The 20,532-nt window shown below is 40.2% G+C and overlaps 1 protein-coding gene across 4 annotated transcripts in view; it reads right to left on the bottom strand.

Annotated features, from left to right (window-relative positions):
• The window catches only part of sort1b (sortilin 1b), a 38,298-nt gene that overhangs the window by 12,292 nt on the left and 5,474 nt on the right, over positions 1-20,532 (bottom strand). For all 4 annotated transcript variants that reach the window (XM_061838336.1, XM_061838312.1, XM_061838330.1 and 1 more), the window contains 15 exons: positions 17,424-17,483; positions 16,126-16,199; positions 15,947-16,049; positions 15,704-15,865; positions 15,304-15,377; positions 11,186-11,235; positions 10,949-11,076; positions 9,857-10,001; positions 9,630-9,785; positions 7,823-7,929; positions 5,646-5,748; positions 5,385-5,556; positions 3,548-3,738; positions 1,376-1,565; positions 88-204 (listed from right to left, as the gene is read on the bottom strand). In XM_061838336.1, coding sequence (XP_061694320.1) covers positions 88-204; positions 1,376-1,565; positions 3,548-3,738; positions 5,385-5,556; positions 5,646-5,748; positions 7,823-7,929; positions 9,630-9,785; positions 9,857-10,001; positions 10,949-11,076; positions 11,186-11,235; positions 15,304-15,377; positions 15,704-15,865; positions 15,947-16,049; positions 16,126-16,199; positions 17,424-17,483 — 1,832 coding nt within the window. The remainder of the gene's footprint in view (positions 1-87; positions 205-1,375; positions 1,566-3,547; positions 3,739-5,384; positions 5,557-5,645; positions 5,749-7,822; positions 7,930-9,629; positions 9,786-9,856; positions 10,002-10,948; positions 11,077-11,185; positions 11,236-15,303; positions 15,378-15,703; positions 15,866-15,946; positions 16,050-16,125; positions 16,200-17,423; positions 17,484-20,532) is intronic.

Genomic DNA, 20,532 nt, shown 5'->3' with positions numbered 1-20,532 from the left:
AACTACATCAATCATTCAGCTCCTGCCCTGCGCAAAGCTCCTAAACTGAAATGATGTCTAGCCAGATTTTTTTTTTTTGGTTTTTACCCGTGGGTTCGTAGTTGTTCCTCTCGGCCGTGCAGACAGAACTCCAGCACTTTGCCTTTCAGGTCTGGCTCCTCGTCACACTCAGAGCGATTTTCTTTGCGGTAATAGCCAAAGTCGCTGCCCAAACAAGAAAAAGACTTCACAAAGGAGGAATCAAAAACAATAATAAAAGAATAATTATTTACAATTGTTCATAGAGCTAATGCGACTATTTCATTTTTAAAAGTGATTCTGGCACCCGGTAGTTAGAGTAAATATACAACGTTCTGTGACCATGCTCATATCTCAAATCATTTATGTCGCAAGTCCCACTGCAAAGAATAGAAATTACTGTTCCAGCACCCCCAAAAATAAATTTTTCCAACACAAATAAAAACACTATTGTATCAAATATTTTAGAGAACAAAAACATTTATAACATAGGGTTGCATGGTACGCGGCATGACACCAACTACAATGATGCCTAACAGTAGCTGTCATAAATGAAACTAATTTTTGGTGTTCTTACATCAGTGTTGAGTTCTTGGTGTCTCAGTCTCACTCAGTACATTCATATATTAAATACAAAGCCATGATAAGATAATGCTAATATCAGCAATCCTAATTGTTTTTAATGTACTGCTGAATTTTAAGTTTTGCTATCAGCACATTTTTTATATTTATATACACACACATTTAAAAAAAAAAATAATTTAGCTTTGCTTAATATCAATACAACATTAAAAATACTTCCATTACAATTTTTACACAAGTCAATATTTACTTATACCCTGAAGGGATTAAATTTATACTGTGATATGGATTTTAGGTCATATCACCCAGCCCCAATTCTTGTGTTCTAGGACCAGTTTCTATTTCTTAATGTTCTACCATCCTTTTCTACTTTTTTGTTCCAGTGCTTTGTGTTCTAGCATAAGTGTTGAATTCTTCTTCTAGCAGAAGAGTCAGTTCTAGTACCAGTGTCAAGTTTTTGAATGTTTGATTTCTAGTGTCCAGTTCGTAATGTTCTGGTACCAAAGTCTGGTATTTATTGTTTTATTAGTTTAGAGTAGACCCAAACTGTTTGTAGGTGATAAGGGCACGGCCCGACCTTGAATAGCCAAAAGCTGTAAACAATTGATACCAATCATAATTGCCAGGGAACCCTGCCGAAAAAAAGCGTGACTAGCCATGATTATTTTAATACATGTGTAATAAATTGTTTATTAATATTTCATCAGCAAATGTTTATCTGAACTTGCTAATGAACTAACTCCAAACATAACTTGTGGTGAGTATTCAGTCTTACCAAAGGAAGTCGTCCAAAGTGCACGGGCAAGGCGTAGGCTGCGTGCTGACCAAGTAATCTCGGCCGTTCCAGCAAACAGAATCTTTGCGGAGACGCTGGAACATTTCCTTGTAGCCCAGGATGCAACCGTCGTTGGGGTTGCTGATGTCATCAGAGTGCGCCAACCAATTTACATAATCGCCATCCGTGCCTAGAAAATACCAAGTTTGCTTAGAATTCACCAAACAAACACAAAACGTCAAAAAGGGCCACCTGGACTTGATGGCCAACCCTCCAAATGATCATCAGAAAATTCCATAATAGGAGTTTGCCAAAGTACAATATTGACTCGACTTAAGAGTCTAACGTTATTTCGGTTGCCCAATTTTTGGGGGGGGGCATGGCATCTAAAAAGTATTTAAAAAAAAAACATTTTTTGCCAATGCTCAGATCAGGACAGTCAAACAAGGCACTAACCGCATGACTGAAGCACACGATGTCACCCACTAGGACACGCCTCCTCATGACTGTGTGGGACTTACAGCCTAATTACAAATCAGTTTATTTATTTGCTCTTTCACTGTGATTTATATTCATATTTTACAATATAGTTGTGTTTTTTTTTTTAATTAAAATTCTTTTTTTTTTGGGGGGGGGGCGCGCTAAACATATAAACATATATTGTGCGCACTGCCAAAATTTTCAAAGTCCCACACATTGAGCAAATGGGATACATGGACGCCCTGAGAAACCAACCTGCAAAGGTGTTTGATGCTGAACTTGCAGGATATTGATCACATTTATTAAACCATAAAAACATAATGGTTGATGGAGAAAGGGGGTTACTAAAGAAATGGACGTAGGTGAGAATAAAACCAATCTATTGGTTGGGAGTGGCCATTCTGGCTCACCCGCTTAAAAAAATGGAAATGTAGTTTTAGCATGAATGAAAGATGTACATTTTTATTGTAATAATCTGCAACGTTGAGACAGGGTGCTCTAGCGATTCTACTTCTGAATTGCGGAAAAAACAGTGGCCTCATGAAAACAGCTGCCAAAGCAACAAACAACCCATCTATTACGGTAAACATCGGAAATTATTCCATAGTTCTGGATTTGCAAATTATGTAATTTAATGTGCTTGAGTGAAAATTATTCTCATTTCTCTCTAAAGAGTATGTATTTAATTTGTCTTATTAGCTCAGTACACTTTTGGGGTTATTGTTTTAAATATTGAGTGAAGAGTGTTGTTAACAAAAAGGGGTTAATAAAATAAACTCCCATAATTACCGGCCAATATGCCACGACTTTTTTCACACGCTTTCAACCCTGCGTCTTATGCGGTGATGCGGCTAATTTGTGCATTTTTTCTAACCGCCAAAGGGGGCAGTCGGGCGGAAAAGGTAAGAGTGAGACCGGTGGAATATATGTGCAGAGGAAGTGACTTTTACCAGTATGTTTTTTTTGTTTTGTTTTTTTAAAACAGCCCTGTTCGTGCTATCGTTTTGTTGCTATGTTAAGATAAGATAAGATTAAAACTTTGAAAACTTGTGTGTACCGTCTTTCTTTGTAAAGATCTCGTGTTTCAATGTGGGCACTTACGGCTTATGTATGTACCAAATGGTGTTTCCTTTACAAATGTACTGGGTGAGGTTTATAATCTGGTGCGCTCCGCAGGCCAGAAATTAAGGTACTTTCTACCTCCTTTTGTTTTCAGTACATACGCTTTTAAACTGGCTTTAAAAAAAGAAGAAAAAAATTCTCTTGAGTGGATGATATCCCCCCCCCCAGATCGCAGAGTGCATCATATAAACACTTGTAAATATTAAAAAAAAATATATAGATAGATAGAGAGAGAGAGAGAGAGGAGAGAGAGAGAGAGAGAGAGAGAGAGATAAAACTTTGTTAATTAACCATTTAATAGCATTCATCAATTTTGCCTAAAATTGATAATTTTATGAAATGATTTTTTTAAATAAATATTACTATTTTCAATATTTATTTCATGAAATTACTTAAAAAAAAAAAAAAGAATTACCCAATATTGTGGGGGGGGGGTGGGGGACAGCTCAATGACTGCAACAAATTCTAGAGGACTCATGATAATGTAAATGCTGGGTGGCCCAGCCACACAGCACCACCACCCATCTGTGGCCCCCAGAACCTCGGCTCGATATTGTTCTCACTACTCACAGTCTCTGGTGAGAAGATCCCGGAAGTCAATGGTGGTGGATATCCAGTGCTGGGTAAGGATGTCGTTTCTGTAGCCCCAGATGCTGACATTCATGGAGCGGGCACCCGGTTCTGACGCCAGACCCGTAAAGAAGATGGGCTCCTCAGTGAACTTGTACACGTGCCAGCACTGTCCTTCGTCTGTAGAGAATCTGTCAGGATATCGGTGAGGAAAAACTCAGAAAACAGAAGAAAGCCTATTTTTTGCTTGGTCCTTATTTCCCAAAATGGATCTGAGTGAGCTGATATCTGTCACAATGACTTGATACCTAAATAATGAATTTAACTACTGCATATTGATAATTGTTTTCAGCATTTTCTTAATTTACACTGTATAAATCTGTTGATTTCAGTAAATATTCTGATTTTGCTAGACCTCTATGAAAGCAGAACTATTATTATTTTTTAATTAAAATAACACATTTGCCAACATCTGCATTTACCTAGGAAAAAAAAAAAATGTATCAACATTCAGCTTTTTTTTTTTTTTTAACCGGCCCTATTGGCGCTGTGCTAGTGTGTTGCTGCTGTGTTATTGCTGCGTCTCAGTGATATTTACCTTTTTTTTTTTTTTTAACCGGCCCTGTTAGTGCTGTGCTAGAGTGTTGGTGATGTGTTACTCCCACCTCTCAGTGACTTTTACCGGTATGTTTTTTTTTTCTTTTTAAAACAGTCCTGTTAGCGCTCAGCTAGCGTGTCGCTGCCGCGTTACAGGCACCGTTTGGAAAGAAAAGTCAAGGTATAATATTAAAACTTTGAAAACTCTGTGTACTGTCTTTCTTTGTAAATAGCTCATGTTTCAATGTGGCCACATGCGGCTTTTAATCAGGTGTGGCTTGTGTATGTACAAAATGCTTTTTCCCTTTAAAAATGTACTGGGCTAGGCTTATAATTAAGTTACTCTATAGTCTGGCAATTACGGAAATCTTCCTTTGCATTAATCACTACCAAAGAAGTAGCTCTCGGCTTCGTAAAAGTTGGTAAGTGCAACATTATTCCCTCTCTTGTGATATTAAGTCATTGTTGTTTACTTGTTACAGTGCAACCTCGATTTAATCGTGACCCGACAAGATTTTCTCTCCCCGTGACTTTGCAGCTGGTCTGGGCTAACATCTGACCGCTTTTAAGGACCACAACAAAGCATCATGTCAAAGCTTAGAGGTTAAGCACAGCTGCAGTGTGAACACAGATCTACATCGAGTGTTAGGTTTTCATGACACAAATGGGGGCATACATGTTTGGTGACGTGTCTGCTGACTTGATAAATTGTTAATTTGGCAAATTAGGGTGCTTATTTCAACACATTTTCATACATTTATCAGTGCTGTAATAAACCTCCTAAGTAGTGAATCAATAGATTTAGTGAATATTAATTTATCATGATACACCAATAAGTAGGAACGTGAAAATGCCTTCACTACAAAGAAATGGACATGTGCTCCGCAGTGGGAATGGAATTGGGAAAGGGAAATCCTGGGTTGTGAAACTGGGGACAGGTTAGCCTCATGGAGCACTGGGAGCAGCAGTCACCTATATGCAGCTTCTGGTGAGGCAGCGAACATCACCAACCCAGACAGCATTTGGAACTCTGAATACGTTTGGACTTCAACAAGTTACAGAGCCACAATACAGGTCACATTGTCATCCACTGCTGCTCATAAATGGCAGGAGGCAATGTCTTCGCCTCCTGTTCCGCATTTGTGATGACGGGAATAAACCACATGCGGATTCAGACTCCCACAATCAAACAGAAGCGGGGCATGGTGACATATGAATAGCATGAGAAGGTTGCACTTACTTGATCTTGTCAATCGGTTCATCCGGGGTGTGCTCAACAGCCACAAGCAGTCCTCCAGAGTCCAAAATGGCGTAATGATGCGGGCCGTCCAGAGCCTTTATCCATGTGTACCCTCCATCGTCGGACACGTAGACGTCAGGTGTCATCACCGAGATGCTGTCACCGACACTCCCTGATGAGATCGCGCAACAATTTCCATTTAAGTAACACGTACCACATAATAAAACTGCATCATGGAAATTGGCTTGAATACATAATTACCATGAGCTAATATTAAGCCCACAGCGTTTGGTTCACTTAGGGGGAGCATGGGGACGTTGAGCCTCATTGCGGTACTGTATGACGCATGGATGTGAAGACTGCACTGCTCATTAAAAAGAGATGAAGTACCAGTTAGCACATATGCAGCAGTACCGCCAAAGTTCAAAGCAACTGCTGAAATTCAGGGACCTCTCCAATGTTGTGAAAATTGGAACTTTATTTCATGGTGCTGGATTAAAAAAATAAAAAATAAATCCCTAAAAACTCTCCCCAAAATTGAATAATTATTTTACGATTGTTTTCTATAGACATTGTAACGATACTCCCTACCTGCTTCATATTGAAGAGATGGCACAGCAAGAACTGATGACCTTTGCATTTTGACCCCTGAACCCTTAGCCAGTAAGTCACGCCTTCAAACCACCAGACATCTGTTTTAACTCAAGTGGACCCATAAAACTAGATAAAGATCCCCTCACTAGCCTCACCGGACCTTGAGATAAAGACCTTTCAGTGTGGATAGCCAAAAGACCAGATGTGACAGTTTGAAACAATTGACGACAGTGGATCTATTAATTAAACTGGTCTTAATGGATTTATTAGTTAACGAACCTCCCAATGAACCTGTCAGCGGCGTTAGGAGAGGACCTTTGTTGACATTCTTTACGTCCAATCTGACCTATCCCAGCAGACTCTCTGGGATCACTAGGGGTGCGTGGGTGACGCCAGCTGGTGCTTTAAAGTCACTACAAACTGAATTTCAATGGCTGCATATTTAGTGTCAAATTCTTGCTTTCAAACATGCAAACCTTAATGTTCCAAGTGTATATTGTGATAATGTCATTAGTGACCATTTCTTCTTACAGTTCTGCTATCAACGTCCTGTTTTCTCCTTCACCTAGGCGACGAGGTTGGACGGCAGAGCCGCACAGGCTCGGCCCATCAAAGCTCAGTTCCTAGATGCTCAACACTCGCCAGGCCACAGAAACATTCTGCTCAACTCCAAAACTACGCTTCTCCGAGCTGAAAAGTGAGTCGCCAGCATGTTTAACCAGACACGAAGGATTTTTGTGCACAATTTGTTCTTTGAGCATATGGCAAGCCGCCACCTTTTTGTGTTTGGTCGTTTTCTATTTTTTCTTTTTTTTTTCCTTCAAATCAATCTGTCGAGTCAACAGACGAGCAGAACTATTTCAATAGCTTGAGCCGTCTAACGAGTACAAATTGGTGTTTACCAAATACAAACAAATTAGTGAATAATTATTTGGGATTAGACTAACTATCAAAACATCTTAAGCAAGGACTCTACCTCTTTTTTAAGTACGTGAGGGATAACAGAATTATCTGAAAATCAACTGCATGTGAAGTTTGCTGCAACCTTAGCAAGGCTAAGAACTCAAAATTTCACTTGCAACTCAAGACTAAATAAAATCCACATTTCTCCTCCATCTCCTGTTTTGGGTCATTGTCCTGTTGCACAATGAAGCTTCTGCCAATTAGTTTGGCTGCATTATTCTGTAATTTGCCTGTCAAAAAGGTTTTGCAGTCTTCAAAATTCATTCTGCTGCCACTATAATGAGCTACATCATGAATAAAGACTAGTGAGGTGTTCCAGAAGTAGCCATCCAAGCTCAAGCCATGACGTTACATCCACCGTGCTTTGCATATGAGTTTGTGTGTTTTGGATTATAACCAGATCCTTGCTTTCGCCATACTTTGACCTTTCCAACACTTTGGTAGAGGTTAATCTCGGACGTAACAGTCCAGAAAAGTTCTGTTAGTTCCAAAATATTTGTGGCTGATCTCTGTAATTCTTTGCAAAATCCAATCTGGCCCTCCAATTCTTTTTGTTGATGAGTAGTTCGCATCTTGTGGTATGGCTTCTATATTTCTTTTTGTACTACATTCACCCCTGCCACCTGCGGCGGTTGACAAACCATTTTCTCTAGCAGTTTACCGAACACGCATCCAAAATAATCAGGAAAGGCCTGATCACACAACAAGAATGGCTGTTCCATGAGCCATACATATAAATACTGTCTTCATTTTTTTGATCGAAAACCCAAATGTCTTCTGAATACAGTAGAACAAAAACAAAGGTATTGACCTTGACCTTTTGACCTTACTTTTGGAGGTGAGTTTATGAGATGTATAAAATCCATGTTTATTGGGCTCACCTGTTCCGGGTCCTTGGCTGTCGAGTCACACTTACTGTTGGCAGGCTTCTGCAAGCTAGACCACTCCCCTCCCATGTCACGGGTCACCACAGACATGACAGAGTTATCTGGAACAACATACGCCCATTTACGTTACACACGAGATATAGGCTCGTGCTATATGGTCCAGTCTATTAAAATAAAATGATCATTTGTTGCTACTGCAATCCAATTTCTTCAATGATAGAGAAACCCAATTACTGACATTTAAATTAAATACATTTTTTACTTTTTGTTTTCCCGCCTCTGGGATTTGCTTTATTGTTGCCGATACCAAACAAGATTTGAAACATTTTTCATTCCTTCCCAGCATTAACTTATACAACCATACCGAGAAATAATATGAATACAGTTTTGGGGGACAGTTTGTTGCAATTCTTGCAGGGGAATACACAGCTTGTTTAAAAGTTTGTAAAGCTGCCTAAGAAAACAAGTAGCAGTACTACTTTTCCTATTCTTCTTGAAACTGGCTCAATGGAGTCATATGCTCCATGGCTCTCATATAAACTAAGAACTCAGAAGGCCACCACTGGCAATTACACCAAACTAAGGCCAGTACAGCAAAGATACACAACTGACAAGCCAACAGCAACGAAATGAATGTTCCTCTGGAATAGCATGGATTTTGAGGTAAACTAAACGGGCATTTAGCAATGTTTCAGTCATAAAAGGATGTGTGTTACTTGAAAGGTAAACAACTTTGTTTTATTAACCTATTCACTGTTCCTTGAACTTTAGGCTTTGAGATACCTGTGCTGATTTACCTGAAAGGTTCCTGTCTTTATTTGGAGTTGTAAGCGTCAAAATATAATTTGTACTGAAATGTAGTCCTGAAATGTTTGTGCCCGTTTACTGGATATTTAGCTATTAGTGTTTTTTTGTTTTTGTTTTGTTTTTTAGTTTTTTAATGTGAAGTATTTTACGGGCTCAGGTGGGTTCTTCAAAATCACTTTGTATTTCTGTGATTTTAGGAATGTATTTATTCATGTTTGTATATTATTGTCCTTTAGCAGGCCAAATAAAACATGAAACGTGCCTGGTGACATTTCAATATTGATTTGACAGATTGGCTATATGGCGAAACAGTTGATTGACTGGTGAGTACATTCACCTCACACTTCAGAGGTTGCGGGTTCAAATCCAGGCTCTGGCCTTCCTGTGTTGAGGCTGCATGTTCTTCACATGACTGAGTTTTCCCCAGGTATTCCGGTTTACTCCCAAGTTCTCAAATCATGCATAGAAGGTAAATTAAAATACAAAATTGCCCTTCAGTGTGGACATGAATAATTGTCTATGTGTGTCCTGCGATTGGTTGGCAACCGGCCCTGGGTGGTACCCACCTCTCACCCAAAGCCAGCTGAAATAGACTACAACACAGTTGGATTCCTCGAGAGAATATGGAGTTCATAAAATGAATGGATGGATGGGTCGATCGATTTGGACCTTTGCCCAAAGAAATCCCTTAGGGTTGGAGCCTTCCAAATTTCCAAGTAATAAAATGTTATATAAAGCTGTCATTTCGGTAGGATTTGTAGCAGCACTGAACAGTGAAGAACTGCATAAACTAGCACAAATGTGCATAGTGGCATAATGTACCGCATGGGAGAATCTGAGCAGCCAAAGAAGTTCATAGCTCCGTGTCTTTTCTGACTTAAGCACACGTGAAAATATGACCTGGATTGTTTTTCTATTTTGCAGATCCAGTGAAGCTACAGCTTGCAGACATCAATTTGAGAACCAGTCCTATGAGCTACATGAGCAGAGCTACCGTCATCGAGGACGCTCGTGATGAAAACTCCTCGCAGGGATGTGATGTTAGTGAAGTCAGTTTCGCCCCCTGTGGTGGTGTAAAGGTGGCGCTCCAGTGACTTAGAGAAGATGGTTCCCCGGTCATCTGATACATAAATCGTCCCAACGCCAGTATCTGAGGAAACACGTGAAGATAGCATCACATACTGTATTCTTAAAATAAAGGTGTAGAGTTACTGGACCAACCTCCCGGTTCCTCGACGTGCATGAAGACCATCTCATTGCTCGCTGCCAAGATAGAGTAGAACTGCCCATGACCAATGATGGGCAACTGGGCCATGTTCCAAGTTTCACCCTGATCTACTGATACATGGATCATCCTCAGAGTGCCCTGCAGAGAAACACCGGAGATGACAAGATGGGGGATGAGCAAAAAAAATACCACCACTCTATGATCATCATGTTGGTCTAACATCATTTGATCCAGAAGCATTTGAGAGTAGTCTTCTGTAGAGGCATCAACACGTCTAAAAATGCAACAATATTCCCACGGTGTTTCAGGGGTACTAAACACAAGGCCCTATTGGATATTTTACCATGACGTCACAGTTCCGGGTGGCAAAAACTCAAGCGATTTCGCGGCACCATGAGTCAATATGAAATTTGACCAAGGCACGGTGATTGCGAAACAAGGTTTAAAAAAAAAAAAAAAATGCCATCCTGCCACGAGACCCAATGCCAGCCATCATTTACATTTCAACAGGTATTTTTCTCAAGAACATTTGCGTGCAACAGTCATAATCGTAACCACGTTATGGCTTCAACATTTGCCATTTTAAGGTTTTGTATCACATCTTTGATTCAGGCTACAACTTTGTCCACCATTACAAAGGGCCAGAAGATGAGATTTTTAAATTACATCAAAAATATTTTCCTGTAGATGAATTCCCCTTTGCCAACTGTGTTTTCAACCCTGGTAACTTAAAAAAATCCACTAAAGCAGATTATTTAGATCTCCAACATCAAAATTAAAACTATATACGGTATAAGTCACTTCCTCGGCACATACATTATATTCCACTGGTCTCATACTTACCTTTTCCGCTCGAGTGCCCCCTTGCAGCCGTTAGAAAAAACGCACAAATTAGCCGCATCACCACATAAACCACAGGGTTGAAAGAGTGTGAAAAAAGTTGCGGCTTATAGGTCAGAAATGACGGTATTTCCAATCAGATTACAAGGCCAGGCCTCATTTTACCTCACACATTTACAGAAATTCCAGACCCTGTTCTAGCACTAAAATAACAGCATCTTTTTTCGATTTTGCTCCAAACCCACCTTGCCCGTCATCACAGAAGCATACAGGAAGCGACCCCCGAGACCAAAGGAGTATATCTTGGTAGCAACGGTCTTGATTGTTTTCCCGAAATCCATGGTTCTCCTGATTTCCAGCTCTCCGCGGTCACCTGAATAAACACGAGAGGGCAAATTAAGAGTAAAAACTGCACACTAATAACATTTAATCACGGTCAGGCATAATGACATGTTTCATCATTGACAGTTTGGAACACTTACTACAGGATCCATTGGGATTGGTTGAAAAAAAGATGGCATTCTTTATCCCCCTGGAATTAAATAAGAACTGTGTTTTAATTAAGCACAATGAACCAAGTTTCAAGGTTTATTTTGAACACGACTCAGAGTGCCCCGTACAAGCCTGAACTTTTAACATTTGGATCCAATTGTCACAGTCTGTGCATTCACCAAATACAGCATTAAAAAAACACAGTTTAAAACAAATGTTTACATGCATTATAAAAAGAGAAACTTTTTGGTTACTCACGGTCTGATAAAAATCTGACTCAACATTTCTTATTTTTGTTAGCAGTTAGTATTTCCAAAATGATTTCTATTTGGTACAACAGAACTGGTGTTAACTTTGCCAAGTTTTGAGGCCGTCTTGCTCGCATGCCATTTCAGGTCTCCATAAATTTTCAGTAGGCTTGAGAATGGGGCTTTGTAATGGCCACTCCAAAACATTGTGATCCTTGAGCCACTTTGTAACCAGTCTGGCAACATGCTTCGGGTTATTATCTGTTTGGAACAGCCATTTAAAGGTTGGCACTAGGTTGTGAAACCTCTTAGCCAATTTGGCTGAACAGTATAAAAATGTCCTAGCCACATGCGTATCGTTAACCACAACATCATGTTTTTATGTGGTTGAAGCTTTTGTCAAACTTAGCCAGTCCTCACAACTGGCAAATAAGATGATAATCTTGAACAATGTGGGCCCAATTTAAAACTACCTAAGTCATAAATTAGTATTTGGGCTGAATGATTGGGAAACTGTTTGATTGCATTTTTGTTGTTGTTTTTAAATAAATGTTTGGCATGCAATGTTTCAGGAAAAGTTTAATCTTAAGCACTACTAACTTGAGAAAAAGTATTCTATGATATGATCAAAACAAAATTAGATCTAGCCAATTCGTAACTTTCCTGGAGGCCACGCCTGAAAGTTAGGATGAATCCATACAGTAAAACCAGTGCAAATGGTAAACTATTAAATGTTAATGTTCTTGTGAGTTGAAGTGAAAGTGTTGAGATAATTCAGTTATTTGTTTATTTTCAGAAAGGACCTTGAAAACTATATACATGTTAATTTTCTATTCCGCTTATCCTCACTATGGTCGTAGGCGTCCTGGAGCCTATCCCAGCTATCTTATGGAGAGAGAGGCAGGGTAAAGCCTCAACTGCTAGCCAACCAATCGCAGGTTACATAGAAACAACCATTCCCATTCACATCTACGGGCCAATTAGGCTCTTCAATTGACCCACCATGAATGATTTTTTTAGGATATGGGAGGAAACCAGAGTACCTGGAGAAAATCCACACAGGCATGGAGAGAACATGCAAACACCACACAGGTGATAACAGATTTGAACCCAGGTCAGAAATGTAAGGTAAATGTGCTCATCAGTTATCCCACCTTTGGATTAAAAAGATGAACATGAATATTCTAAACCTTTGGTCGTAAATATTCACAAGCGGTTAGCTCTCAAATCATTCTAACAGACTACAAAATTACACACCCCACATGAGTAGCTAGTTACACCCTGGTTTGAGCTGCAGTCGCCACCCCTCATCATGACAACCAAAGTGTGATTAGTGACTTGTGCACTGTTGAAGAAGGCAGAGAAGTCATGTAAATTCCAGGACACATTGACCATCGACAAACGTACGTCGCGCTAATAAATATGTAAAGCTCAATTTGGCCCCAAGCAGGATTGTTTCTTGCCTTCCTCAATACGCCGCTCCCTGCAGCTGGGGAAGCCAGTGCAGCCAGATTGCTAGGCAAGCAGTGGCGGGATGGCAGATTCAAAGCTTTTCAAAAAGTAGGGGTAAAACCAAACCATTAACACCTTCCATACAAGTCAGAATGAGCAAGAAGGTGATTTTCATTCGCCAGAATGAGGAACATGGGCCATATTCACTTCGCTTCATCTTTTTTCAATTAGCCACTGGCGAGGTGGCAAATGGAGAGCATGAACACCCAAGTTTTAGCTTCCTGTCAGATTTCTTCAGATGTTGCTTCAGTATTTCCTCATGATGTCAAATATTCTGTGAACTAAACCCACTACTCCCGTATTTCAAAATTGGGATGATGTTCTCATGGTTGTGAGCTTCCCTCTTTTTCCTCCAAACATAAAGCTCAATATTATACCCTAACAGTTCCATTTTAGTTTTGTCAGACAACGGGACATTTCTCCAAAAGGTCTGTACACTGTAATTTGTCTTTTAGATATTTCTTTTGGAGTAATGCTTTCTTCATGAAAAACTGGCGTTTCACTGTGAATAACAACACACTAGAAGCTTCATCCAGCATCTTCACAAGGTCATTTGCTTTTGTTCTTGGGTTGATATACATATTTCAGACCAAAGCATGTTAACCCCCGGGATACAGAACCAGTCTCCTTCCTGAGTTCAGACAATCTTATTGTCTATTAAGAAAAGATACATAAGGCCAAAAAATAAAAATTCCTACATTTCAGAACTAAGGTCGGTAGGTTGCTTTTTTTGTTTTCAATATTTTTACTCCGTCTCCAGCACATGGTGCCACCATTTTCTTGGCAGTTCTTGTTAACTCGGGCTCTCTCATGCATAACGTCAAAATTCATGAAGGTGTGGTCCAAAATACATGAAACAATGTCAAACATGAAAACATACTGTAACTTGACTTGATATGGCTCAGTCACGCTACTACATGAGATGAGTCAGGTACGTTAGCTGACGCTCGTGAACACATGCATACACACACACACACACACACACACACACACACACACACACACACACACACACACACCTCATTTTTAAGACGTTCGTGTGAATTTGTTTGCCGTATATATGTGTCACACCTAGACAGACTGTCAGTGGGGAAAAAAAAAATGCAAATTCAAAAAGGTCCACGGCGCAAAAAAGGTTGAAGAACACTCATCTACGGGGTCCTGCAAGGATCAGTCCTTGGACCACTTCTGTTCAGCCTGTGTATGCTGCCATTGTGTCAAATTTTCCAGAACATTTATTTTGACTATCATAGCTATGCAGATGACAGAGTTATATTTAGAAGTGTCTCCAGATGACACAGTTATATTTAGAAGAGTCTCCAGATGGCAACAGTTCAATTCAGGTGTTGTGCAACTGTCTAAAGCAGATAACTGGATGAGCCAAAATTTTCTTCAACTAAACAACAACCAGTGTGTTTCATGTATACCTAGGTAAAACAAATTCACAGGTATCTCTCTAACTCAAATATTCTCAGAAACCTCAAAAAAAAAGGACATAAACATCTGGTTGGATCAGAGTAATCTTATTTCAGTATATAAACTTCTGACTTGGAAGAAATTAAAACAAAGAAAACAAAAATCAATTTTGGAGTTTTCAGTAAATAGAAATAGAAATTTGGTAATCCTAACTGCCCCCCCACCCCACCCTTTACCTGCAAAAAACCTAAAGTTTAGTCTTGTTTAATCTGATTTCTATTGTACTCAAAATCTAAGGCACTCAACTATCAATGTTACTAAGGCGACAGGTAGACAAATAAGGAAGTACCTCCGGACAAACAAGTCAGGTCTGCTTGCCAAGCTGACTTTACAGCAAAGGTGGCGCAGCAAGCAGAAGTCCCAGGAGAAGTGATGTGACCTTATTTTGTCTCATGCAATTGAGAGTCATCAGGTTGGGTTAAATGGGGCATGAACTACATTTTATATAACCACTTCAGTGTTTGGAAGGAAGTTACTGATTGTGAATACAACACCACTTCTTTACTCTTGCCCCATCAACATGAACAGAAAATTAAGGTGATCCTATTATGAATGACCTTTGCATGCGTTACATCAAAACAGTTGTGCATCCACAGTCATCAAGTATGAAATTCAAAAACCAAATCAATCTACTGTTAGTTTCCGATTTTAGACAATGTGTTTGGGTTTTGAAACTGTCTGAATAAATTTCCCAGAAGAACCATTCTCACGCAGAATTTTTCTACCCCTGACTTTGTAACTAGGCTGGGTAAAGATAAGCCATTTTTAAGGAACAGATGGATTTCCTGTGGGTATAAATTCCTTATTGTGATGACCAGAAAACAGCAGCAAATTCAACATTGAGCCTTTTTGAAGAGAGGCCGGTGACTCACCATTTCACCATACACACCATGTCATGGATCTTTTTCCAATTGAGGCCAAAATCCTGTGTCAGCCACAGCTCATTCTGATGATAAAAAAAACAAAACAAAGTTCGACGGTTGAGCCATCAGCTTCTCAAGAGCTCAACCTGAACTCGGAGTATGTTAATATATGTACTCTATGTCAACACTTGACTGATTATTGTCCACCACGAGTTATTGCCGCAATAAAAAACAAAGGAATAAAGTAGGACAGACGGCCCCAAATGAACCAGGCGTTACGTCCCTGACAATCCATCCATCATTAACAGATATAGTCTGCATTTTTTTTTCCACAATTTCAAACAGTTCCCTAACGCCAAGTCCTTCCAAAATATATCCCCTCTACACCAGGTACCCATTGCCTGCTTACTTTGTTACTGAGGCCCAGCAGCACATTGGAATTCTCGGGATTGTACGTGAGTACCGAGAGCGGGTTGAACGGCAGCTCCCGGCGGTTGAAACTCTTTCCAAAGTCACTCGAGACAAAGATGCGTGAGCGGTGAATACCGGACACCTCACCTGTCAAGATCACCTAACATAGCGTGGGACAAAAATCAAACTGATGTACCCACACAGACTTCACAACGGAGAACAACCTCTGCTTTTCACTCACTTTGCCGGAATTTTCAGGGCCGATGGCGATGCCAAACTCCGATTGGATGAAAGTGTTGTTGATGAGGTCGGTGACATCCAGGAAGGACTTGCCATAGTTCTCGCTGGAAGATATGAAGATAGCGTCAAATCAAAGACCAACATCATGTCTGACATCAAGTGGGACGGTGACACAAATACCTTCGATAGAGTTTAGACTGTCCAAGTTTGATCATGAAGAAAGGAACCCGAAACGTGGTCAAAGCTAGAATGACCTACCAAAAGAAGGAAAAATATTGCATGGATTTGATCTTGGTAATCCATCTATTTGAACAAATACAGTACTTTGAGTTTTGTTGTTAAGGCAACTTAGATTGTTATTATCGATTGCTACTTTTTCCACATCCTCTAGCGAGTATTGCTAAATAAGTGACAAGCGACTTTAATTCTCGCTAAAAAAACAAACATGAGTGAAATGTTCATAGCACAAAACAGTGTGAAAATAATTCCGCTCATGTTGTCTGCTGTTTGTGAGGAAATAAGGTTGCCAGTCAATGAGATTGGTGTCAACACTGGCAGACATTTTGGACAGTAAACCAGCTTTTCACTATTAGCAGTTATGTTGTGAATGCCAGCAGTGTATGACAGCGAAAAAAATGAGCATATATAAGCTGTAGTAAAATACTGAAATTAAAAAAATGTCCAGAAATCTATACAGAAATTAATCTATAAAAACAGATTAATATTAAAAATTGACTTTTGTGTATGAGAGCTAATGTAAAGTTAAAACATTACCCGCAACAGCTACTGTCACAGCAACAATGTGATAAGATTTCCCAAAAATTGTCCAAATGCTTAATTTGGTTGATATGGGTATCATGCTTTTTGGAAGTGGAAGCAATGAGTACCACAAAAGAATTCTGAAAATTGGGTGCCCATTTTTTTTTTGTGTCGGAAACATTTCCTTTTTGAGGACCGGTTTTGTGAGACATCACCTGTAGAATATCTGGTCATAAAACACCAAATTTGATTAAAAGAGTAAAATATTTCCCGGGGCGGCACAGTGAATCAGCTGGTAAAGCATTGGCCTCACAGTTCTGAGGACCCGGGTTCGATCCTGGCCCCACCTGTGTGGAGTTTGCATGTTCTCCCCGTGCCTATGTGGGTTTTCTCCGGGCACTCTGGTTTCCCCCCACATCCCAAAAAGATGCAACATTAATTGGACACTCTAAATTGCCCCTAGGTGTGATTGTGAGTGCGGCTGTTTGTCTCAATGTGCCCTACAATTGGCTGGCAACCAGTTCAGGGTGTACCCCGCCTCCTGCCCGTCGATAGCTGGGATAGACTCCAGCACTCTAATGGTATATCTAATGGTATTTCCTTTACAAATGTACTGGGTGAGTCTTATAATCCGGCGCGCTGTGGAGGCCGGAAATTACGGTATACAATTTACACACAGTAAAACAACCAAAATATTGTTTGGGTGATGTGACACTTACCCCTGTACCATCTCCAACCCAGGCCAGTGACACTGATCCACTCAAGTCATTGAAAGTATGCTTTAAAAAAAAAAAAACATTATCAGAACAAATCACAAAGAATAAATTCAATCTTCATTGAATGATCAATACGAGTGAGGGGCACACAATATATAGGAATACTGCATACTATGTAAAAGCTTGTGAGGTGTCACAAAAAGATATGAATATATCATACAAATGAATGAATACATAATTTCTAGCCATGTCTGTATAAAAAGAGGTATCTTTGCCCTTGACTGCCTGACACCATGAGCATGCTTGTTATATTTTATTCATGACTACATTTCTCTTGACAAATGAGGCTGGTGGAGGAAATAAATTAGATGTGTGCCGCTTCCCATTTAATATGACTTTTTTTTTTATTGTTTTTGGATGGGCTTCATTGACCTTTTACATCCACTGCATACGTCAGGTACTGGTGCTGGCTGCCTGCAGGCCGCAGGACACACTGAGTGGCCCTTCAATTAATTAACTTTTTTTTTGTGTGTTTTGTGAAAATTTAAACGTGATAGAATAAAGGTGACCAGCACCACATTTGATACCCTAGCTTATTATCCATCCATTCATCCATTTTCTTTGCCACTTATCCCTATGAGGGTCACGGGAGTGCTGGAGCCTATCCCAGATGTGAACGGGCAGGAGGCGGGGTACAAACTGAACTGGTTGCCAGCCAATCGTAGGGCAGATCAAGACACACAGCCGCACCCGCAGTCACACCTAAGGAGTGTCCAATTTATGTTTCAGTTTTTTGGAATGTGGGAGGAAACCTATCTTATTGCTTTTTTAAATCATTAGCCTTCCTTTTCCATAACAGCGCAGTTTTCGATTGCAAGAACACCATTCACAGCCCTTGAACTGGCTGGCGTCCATTTGTGGGTCTATCCCGCCTCTCTCCCAAAGATAGCTGGGATAGGCTCCAGCACGCCCGCAATCCTAGTGAGGATAAGTAGTATAGAAAAAGGATGATTACTATAGCGATGTCGTGCTGAAATTCAACAGGAAGCGAGACTACAGTAATCATAGATATGAAATCAAGATACGCCAGCTTGCTTTATCCCATCAGCTACCCGACATGTGTACGTGGCAGCCATGTTGGCTTGGTCAATGTTTCCATTGAAGGCAACGCATAGACAGTGAAAATAACGTTCATCAATTTTCTGAACCGCTTATCCCCACAAGTGTCGTGGGTGTGCTAGAACCTGTGCCAGCTGTCGTAATTTGCTCAATTTTCAAACAATTTTCACGAGGGTTACTCTTTTGTCAACTCCTAAATGTATGCTCGAATACAGATTTGGGGGTTTCATTTTTTTTAATGTGAAAGGGAATCCAATTTGTATGCTGTTAGATGCAACCAGGTTCGACCCCAGCCCCATCTGTGGGACGCTTGCATGTTCTCCCCATGCCTGCGCGGGTTTTCTCCTGGCACTCCGGTTTCCTCCCACATCCCCTAAACATGCAACATTAATTGGACACTCTAAATTGCCCCTAGGTGTTATTGTGAGTGCGGCTGTTCGTCTCGATGTGCCCCGCAATTGGCTGGCAACCAGTTCAGGGTGTACCCCGCATCTTGCCTGTTGAAAGCTGGGATAGGCTCCAGCATTCCCCGCGACCCTTGTGACGATAAGAGACAAAGATGGATTGATAGATGCAACCGTATCCAGCACAATGTATTGGCATCCATGGTCTAAAGGTTTTCTTGATTTGACACATATGGAGTGCACTGACTACGTACATAACCCTATCTCAGTGTCACCGTCGGCATGGAAATCAGAACATATCTGCGAGTGTAACAACGTAATGGCGAAAAGCTGTGGTCAGAGAAAACTTGAAATCGTGGTCCCATGTGGCCCCCACAGGCAAAAAACTGTGGCATTCGCCATCGTTTAGGTTGCCTTTGCCTGATATACCTGTTCTCCAAGAGTAACACCACACCCGCCCAAGTCTCATGCTCTTTTTGCATGTAAACTTGCTCATGTAAGGCAATGTGACCTCTGTAAACATTTTTGTAGCATGTAAACATACACCTAAGATCAAAAATTTCCAACGTGGAAATAAATCACAACAACTTTTGCAAAAGTATAAATGGGAACCACGTGCTGATGTTTTCAAAAAGAACAAAATATGACATTAATAGCTTGCACGATGCCAGTCACAAGGTCGCTTCCTTGTGCTCCTCTCCAGTCAAGCAGATACTTCAGAGGAAAATGCACAATTCAGAAAGCGGGAACACAAATAGCTGATAGAGAACTGAAGAGGTTAAACCGGTTGAGAGCAGCAAAGCAAGTATAGCAAGATACACTTTCGCCACACATACACTGTGGGGATGAAAAAGGTGGGCAGGAAGGACTACTTCATTACTATAACTGAGTAGACTTTTCAGGTATGTTGTCTTTTTTTGGGGGAGGGTGATTTTCATTCCTTACTTAAAAAAAAAGACATCTGTACATCTATACGTTTCATTTTAAAAATTAGGTTGTTAGTTTTCTTCTAGAGTTAGCAATGACACTACATATAAAAGGGGGGGGGGGGGGTATATTCTAATGGACCATGAGTCAGCTTCATAAAAGCTGAGTGATTGCATTGTGTTGCAATAAACAAAGGCGAAAACAGCAATTTATTGTTCTTTATATTATTTCAAGTATAATTTTACTTGTCTGGCTGGTTTTTTTTTTCACCTCAAAAAAAAAAAAAAGATCTTTAATTGTGTTAGAATAATGAGGGGAGTGAGAGGCCCCGTAGCTCAGTGGTTAGAGCACTGGTTTGGTAAACCAGGGGAAGGGCATCCAGTGTAAAAATTGTGCCAAACATATGGGAGTTCATCTGAGATGACACGCTGTGGTGACCCCGAAAGGGACCAGCCGAAAGAAACCTACTTACTTACTAGAATAATGAGGGGAGTCTTAGAAAAATATCTCCAATGTAAGAAGTCACTTGCTGAAGCCTAAGTTTGGGAATCCCTGTTATAAAGTTAAAATGTGAATTGGCAGAAACAAAAACATTCAAGGTTTTCACGAGAAACATCTTTTAGGAGTAGCGTCAATAATACAAAAGGCTAAATAAATAAACA

The sequence above is a fragment of the Syngnathoides biaculeatus genome, chromosome 2, assembly GCF_019802595.1.
Source record: "Syngnathoides biaculeatus isolate LvHL_M chromosome 2, ASM1980259v1, whole genome shotgun sequence".
Taxonomy (NCBI): domain Eukaryota; kingdom Metazoa; phylum Chordata; class Actinopteri; order Syngnathiformes; family Syngnathidae; genus Syngnathoides; species Syngnathoides biaculeatus.
The sequence above is the reverse complement of the archived record's forward strand: the minus strand, read 5'-3'. Positions and strand labels throughout refer to the sequence as shown.